The 7552-nt window shown below is 49.3% G+C and overlaps 1 protein-coding gene across 1 annotated transcript; it reads right to left on the minus strand.

Moving 5' to 3' along the window:
- Positions 1 to 6358: 6358 nt before the first annotated feature.
- On the minus strand, positions 6359 to 7315 carry LOC149460371 (olfactory receptor 5P68-like). The gene has a single exon (XM_089679745.1). It carries the CDS (start codon positions 7313 to 7315, stop codon positions 6359 to 6361), a length of 957 nt encoding a protein of 318 aa, XP_089535871.1.
- Positions 7316 to 7552: the final 237 nt, after the last annotated feature.

Here is a 7552-nt window from a genome sequence, read left to right on the forward strand (position 1 = left end):
TCGGAGAGAGGGAAGGGGGTGTTCGCGAACTGGTTGAGGGTACAGAGGTGGGAAAAGACGAGGTCCAGGGTGTTCCCTCCGAGGTGGGTGGAGGATTGAGTGTGCTGTGTGAGCGCGAAAGAGGAGGTTAGGTGGAGGAATTGGGAAGTAGCCGGGGTGTTGTCGTTGATGGGGATGTTGAAGTCCCTGAGGATGATGGTGGGGAGCTCAGAGGAGAGGAAGAAGGGAAGCCAGGCGGCGAAGTCATCCAGGAAGCGGGCTATGGGTCCGGGAGGCCTGTAGATCACTGCGATCCTTAGGGGGGTGGGTGAGAAGAGTTGGATGCAGTGCGCCTCAAAGGAGGGGAAGGAAAGAGAGGGTGGGTTAGGGAGGACCTGGAAGGTGCTAAGCGGTGACAGGAGCAAGCCGACACCACCACCTCTGCGATCGCTCAGTCTTGGTGAATGGGTCCAGATGAGACCTCCATGAGTGAGTGCCGCAGGGGAGGTGGAGTCGGTGGCCTGTACCCAAGTTTCGGTGATTGCTAGGAGGTTGAGGGAGCGAGAGATGAAGAGGTCATGGATGGCGGTAAGCTTATTGCAAACCGAACGAGCATTCAGGAGTGCAACCGAGAGAGGGGGGATAGATATGGGGAGGAGGGGTACATGTATGAGGTTGAGGGGGTCGCGTCGGCTGGCGTGAGCAGGGGGGGCTCTAGGGGGGGTGTGAGGTGGTGAGGGGCCAGGGTTTGGGGAGATGTCCCCAGCTGATATGAGAAGGAGGAGGGTGAGGAAGGTGGCGTGGGAACGGGAGGTGTAGGAGCGCTTGGGTCTGAAAGTGGTGGCAAGTGGGTCAGCGGGGAAGTGGAGTAGCAGGAGGAGGTGGTGGGTGCCGTAGTGGGGAGAGGGGAGAAGTGAGGGGGCGATATAGAGCTGCTTAGCGGGGGTGGGTGGGTAGAGGAAGGCGGTTTTAGGGATGGAGGAGAGGAGGACAAGGAGGAGGAGCGCGGGCGGCATGTTGGGGTGAGCGGGGTGCAGGAAGGGTCAGGGTGGGTGAGGGGGTGCTGGTCAGGGATGGCGAAGCAGTGTCCGAAACGCAGTGGGAGGTGGCTGGTAGTCCCAGGTGGGGTGGAGGGCAGGGGATCCCTGGTGGGATGGTGGCCGTGCTATCCCTGGTGGGTTAGTAGCGATCCCTAGAGGGATAGTGGTTAGGGGTCCCTGGTGGTTAGGGTTTCTGGTGGGTGGTGGGATCCCTGGTGGCTGCCGGTGGGATGGTGGTTGGGCTCCCTGATGGGTAGTGGGTGCCCCTGGTGGAGTACCTGATGTCCTGGAGCGTCGGGGTGGAGGTGGATCCCTCCTATGTTAGGAGGACCGTTGGTGCTGGTGGTGGTAGCTTCCCCGGAGGAGCGGAGGCGTCCCGCTGTGATTCCAGCCACGGCCGGCAGGAAACACCGCGGCTTCGGGTGCCGTGGTAGGCCTCAAGCCGCTTCGGACCGCCGGAGCTCCGCTGGAGGGACGGAGTGTCTGTGTCCCCTTCAGGGTGTTGGTGGGGACATCGGCAGCAGGCTCAGGGGCCCGGATGGCAGCGGATCGGGCGCGGGGGCGCCGGAGCTGACGAGCACGTGGCTGCTCCGGGCGAGCTGGTACCCGGTGGTCGGGATGGACCCAGGGCCAGTGAGGGGGGCCCTGGGGAGGCTGGCTGATCGGCGGGGACCGGGGAACAGAGCAGCGGCGGCCTGGGCTGATGCCCGGCGATCCGGGTCGGCCGCGCCAAAAATCGAGGCCGCGGCTTCGGGTGCCGGGTAGGCCTCAAGTCCCGGAGGTCCGGGGAAAAGGTGCAGTGGCCTTACCTGGCTGATGAGCAGGGACCGAAGGATCGTGGGGCCCCCGTTAGGGTCCGCTGCTGCCCAGATGGCAGCGGATTGGGGCCAGGGGAGCAGGAGCTCGCCGACGCACGTCCTTCTCGCCGGACGTCCTCATTATTCTGTGTTCACCTGTGATAGGGAATGCCAGGCGTCAGCCAGGCAACACACATTTTTCCAGTAACTTGCATCCAGGAGACTAGTCCTTGAGCTTTGTTTTGAGGTTTTATTAGGGGGTTTCATCTGGGATAGGGTTAGGGGTGTACAGGATGCCTAATAGACCTGTGAAAGCGAGGACAACTTCCTAGAACTATATACAAGTTTTTTACAGCAAAATACTCTTTTTGGAGAGCTAACCAGTGTTTCTGGCTATACCACCCCAGACCCGAGATTCTCCTAATCCAGCCAATCTGGGTGAATCCCTGAGCAGGGGATCCAGTGCCTGTCACTTCAAAGTAGGACAGTCCCGGGTAGTCACTAATCTGACCACCTTGACCCATTCCCCTGCCAACCTCCACAGATTCACATCCCCTTTGTGAACATCCTGGTAGATCTTCTCCCTTAGCCCATAATCCCCAGGGTAGCCTCATCGGTGTCCTCCCTCTTTGGCCTAGTTACTCCAGCCTTCCTCCTGGATAATGCCTTCCTACCTAATTGGTCTCCTGTCCCGGCCTGCCTACCCCAGGTGGGGCCTTCCCTTGATCCAGTGCCTTATATTATGATCCTACTGTTGTTAGGGTCATTTTTCCCCTTTATCCACTGTTATACCTACTGTGTAGTATGTCACTAAATAATGTTGTTACTTCCCCATGTGGGTAACTCATCCAAAATTGCTGAGCTGGTTGGTTCCCTTTTTGGCTGTCGGGTAGTCTCGAATCTGACCACACCTGACGCTCCTCTTTATCCTTAAACCCCCCATTTTCTATTCTCCGTTGGTGTACTCAGATTCCCAGGCTCCCCCTCTGCTACTCAGGGAACTACTGTCACCGGTTTTCCAGGTGTCTGTGAGCCTGTTCTTTTTACTTATACTGTATGCTCCTACTGTCATTAGGGTCATTTTTCTCCTTTACTCATTGTTATGCCTACTGTGTAGAATATCACCAAATAATGCTGCTACTTCCTCTTTTGGGTAACTCAACCAAAATGCTGAGTTTGTTGGTTCCCTTTTTGGCTGCCGGATAGTCTCGAATCCGACCACACCTGACACCCCACCCCAGTCTTACAACCTCTGTTTTCTACTCTCTGCTCGGATTCCCAGACTCCTCCTCCGCTACTCAATGAGCTACTGACACCGGTTTTACAGGTGTCTGTAACCTTGTTCTTTTTACTTATGCTGCATGCTCCTACGGTTGTTAGGGTCATTTATTCTATTTTCCATTACTCACTGTTATGCCTACTGTGAAGAATATTACTAAATGATGTTGTTACTTCATCTTTTGGATTACTCGTCCAAGATTGGCTGAGTTTGTTGATTCTCCTTTTTGGATGCTGGACAGTCCCGAACCCGACCACACCTGACACTCTGTCCTAGCCTTGCTTTCTCTTTTTTTTACTGTCCGCTGGTGTGCTTGGATTCCCAGACTCCTCCTCCACTACTTAGGGAGCTACAGACACTGGTTCACCTGGTGTCTGTTAGCCTGTTTTTTTTTTCTAATGCTGCTTCTCCTCTATGTTTGCCACTGTGCACTCACTGTCGGCCCATGAGGTGTCAGTTTTTTTCACTTCACAGGCTGTTTCTGACCCTCTGGACTGTTTGCTTTGCCCCAGTCCTGGGGGCCAGGCCGTTGTCATTGGTTTCCCCTTCTCCCTCCCACCTTCTTCCCCTGATCTTCTCTTCCCCTTTCCTTTCTTGTGTGACTTCTCTCTCTTTCTTACCTTTCATTCCCTCCTTTTTTTTTTCCCTTCCCCTAGGGACCGTTCCATCAGTACTCACCCCAGCTGCATCTGACTATTGAGATCTCTTTGTTACCTCTATGGTACCCCTAAACATTCTTACCCTTAATGTTCCCATAAAGCGAAACAAGGCCTTTCGCTTTTTTGCGTCTCAAAAAGCGCATATCATCTGCCTACAGGAAACACATTTTACTTCTACTCCCAAATCTACCCGCAAATTTTTACTGCCTCTACGACAACTAAGTGTAGAGGTGTCCTTATTGCTTTTCATTGCACAGCCCCTTTTGTGCTTCATGCCCAGCTTGGTGACCCAGAAGGCCGCTGCCTAATTCTATCGGGACTCCTACTAGACTCTCCAATTACAGTTGTCTCTTATTACGCTCCCAATCTAGGTCCCCTTCCGTTCCTATGCCATTTGCTGACAACTATTGACCACCATAAACGCAGCAGCTTGCTTATATGTGGAGACTCGTAATATATCCCTTCCTTGACAAATCTCCTCTACCACCCCTCCCCCAGCCACTCCCCATTCTTTCCAACACCTTTTCAATCGCCAATCTTTAGTGGACTCCTGGAGGGAACTCCACGCAGTTAAGCGTAAATACACTTACTGCTCTCACCCCCACAACTCCTTTTCTCGTATTGACCACATTCTTGTGACCATCAGCACCTCCTCTAGACTCCTTGACTCTGACATTCTTCCCATACCATGGTCCGACCACTGCGCAGTTCTCACGTCTCTCTCTTCCCTATCTCCCTCAGTACCTGGGTAATTAATGATAACCTGCTATCCCACCCTACACACGGCCTTGACCTAGAGAACGCTTTCAAAGATTACTTGGAGCTTACCTCCACTCCTGATATTTCCCCACTTCTGTTGTGGGAAGCACATAAGCCTGTTCTTAGAGGACTTTGCATCAGTAAGTCGTCCTTCCTCAGCAGAGAAAAAAGACAAACACGCCTCCGCCTTGAGGCAGCTTACAGCCAATCTCACTAACTGTTCCAGGCTACTCCTTCTCACCGTAAAGCTCTAGAACAATCCAGTTTGGAACTCAACATTTTCTTTTCAGACCAGGCTGAATTATCCCTTTGCAGATCCCATCATAAATTCTATACTAAAGCTAATAAACCCGACACCTTATTGGCTCTCTCACTTCGTAGATTGGACCACACCACCAAACCTCACCTTAAACTCTCCCGCGGTGACTACCCCAGCAATCCATCTTGTATACTTCAAGTTTTCCGTAAGCATCTAGCACTCTTATACTATCAAACAGAGCCCTTTGACCAAGCTCGTGCTGAGAACCTCCTGGCCAACCTCTCTTTTCCAACTCTATCTGCACAACACCTAGAAGCCCTTGAGAAGCCTATCATTTTCAGCTGAAACCCTGTCTGCTATCAAAGAACTTAAGATCAGAAAACAGCCCAGCCCTGATGGCTTTTCTGCCTCTTACTATAAGAAGTATGCTCACCTACTCTCCCTCGTCCTTACTAGCGCTTTCAATACTATTTTGTCAGGACAGCCAGCATGTATTGCAATATGTGTGAACACAATATCCCTATTTATTGCATAGTCTGCTGGAAGGGTATATATACCAGTGTGCAGAGGGTCCTCAGAATTTCTAGTGTTAATATGTGGTTACACCCCTTTAGCACCTGATGGATAAATGCATGCACTAGCGGTTGGGATTTGAGCACAGGGATCTCTTGTTTGATGCTCTCCAACAGCAACACACAGAAATAAAAAAAAGGAAGACTGGAAACCCTGTCAGATATTTTTGTCAGTGATTATAAATATTATAGACCATCCTTGGACTTCTTTTATTCTCTATCTACACTTTCTCCATGGGTTAGCAAAATTATAGAATGCATGAAGGTAAAGAAAACCTTGAGCCTTTATAACCACTTTGAGTAAGTATGCGATTATGTGTTGGGCCGCATTCATAGCCATCTTGGGCTGCAGGTTGGACAACCTTATTCTAGAGTCTATTGAGATGGCCACCTTCACACAGAGACATAAAGAAGAACACGGCATTGTAAGTCATTATTGGGGAAAATATGAGCTGCATGGAAACCACAGGCAGTACCGGTGACTAGTCCTTTATCATACTCAGCGGCATGGAGACCACAGGCAGTACCAGTGACTAGTCCTTTGCCATACTCAGCGGCATGGAGATCACAGGCAGTACCGGTGACTAGTCATTTGCCATACTCAGTGGCTTGGAGACCACAGGCAGTACCGGTGACTAGTCATTTGCCATACTCAGTGGCTTGGAGACCACAGCCAGTACCGGTGACTAGTCATTTGCCATACTCAGTGGCTTGGAGACCACAGCCAGTACCGGTGACTAGTCATTTGCCATACTTGTCTTTTTTTATTTTTTTTTTATTTTTTACTTTCTGCATACAAAAAGAGAAAACAAAACATACACACTATATATGATCATATACCTCGTATAGCATGACAATAAAATACTCAAGAAGGTTTCCATACTTGCCTTTTTTGGGCACAGCTTCCAGTTCCTCTTAAAAAAAAAAAATTAGCATATACAAGTCTGGAATGTTAAATTTTAAAACATTGTTCTAATTTACTTTTTTTTTTCAAAAGTTTATTGTTGGAATACATTAAAAATGAACATTTATGACATATTGTTTCATTTCACTCATTGTGGTCTGTAGTGCTTTTTGAAAATCCTGGTTCCTTAGCGTGTAAATGATGGGGGTTATCAGTGGAATCACGTATAAATAGAAAAAGGACATTGATTTATAGACCTGGAAATAATTATTACTCCTCGGCACTACGTATAAAGTAAAAATTATGGCAAAATATATAGCTGAGACCACTAGGTGGGAGCTGCAGGTGGAGAAGGCTTTCTTTCTTCCTTTGGTTGACTTTATCTTGAGGATGGCCATGATGATAAAGGTGTACGATACAACAACCCCCACAAAAGGTGTAGCACACAGTATAGTGCTGACCACGATGGTAAGAAACATAAGAGGTGCTATGTCTGAGCAGGCAAACAGAATCAGGGTGTTGAAGTCACAGTGGAAGTGGTTGATTCTAACAGGGCCACAAAATTCCACTTTAGTTAAGAAATAGCATATTGCTGCCATAATCACAGAGGAAATCAACCAAAACCCAATCACTAAATACAGGCACAGTCTAGTATGCATGAGAGCGGAATATCTCAGAGGGTGACAAATGGCCAAAAATCTGTCACAGGACATTAATATAAGCAGGAAAGACTCCACGATTGACACACCTCCCATCACATTTATTTGGATAGTACAGCCAAGAAAGGAGAAGACCCCTCTTCCTGAGAGTAAGTCATGCAGCATCCGTGGAACCAGATTGGTGATGTAAACAAATCCAACGAAGAGCAAGTTACTGATCAGGAAGTACATGGGGGAGTGGAGGTGAGGGCTTTTATTAACCAAAAAGATGACCAGCAGGTTCTCAAAGCAAGTCAATGTGTAGATGACCAATAAGAAAAGGAAATACGGAATTCTGTAGGCAATGAGGTATTCAAATCCAACAATCAAAATTTCAGCTGCAAGTGTTTGATTCTTTTGATGGGTCATCTGTGAACAAGATTGTCACAAGAGAGTGTTATTAATTGCATCAGTTCAGACACCCGTACATCTCATACACTAGAGCAGTTTTCACATTCATTCAGCAACTAGGCTCCATTCACACTTGAGCGTATTAGAATCTCTAAGGGCTCTTGTACACTGCAGCTGATAAACTCACATTTAGGAGCTGTTCAGCGTTTTTTCCAGCAGCCCCTGAACTCACCCTAATGTTTTCCTAGGTGTCCA

Source organism: Staurois parvus, unplaced genomic scaffold (genome assembly GCF_062004578.1).
Source record: "Staurois parvus isolate SC_StPar_1 unplaced genomic scaffold, SC_StPar_1.0 ptg000231l, whole genome shotgun sequence".
Lineage (NCBI taxonomy): Eukaryota > Metazoa > Chordata > Amphibia > Anura > Ranidae > Staurois > Staurois parvus.

Bases quoted from the DNA above. Each gene is read 5' to 3' on its own strand.
- LOC149460371 (XM_089679745.1), bottom strand. From the start codon at position 7,315: ATGACCCATCAAAAGAATCAAACACTTGCAGCTGAAATTTTGATTGTT.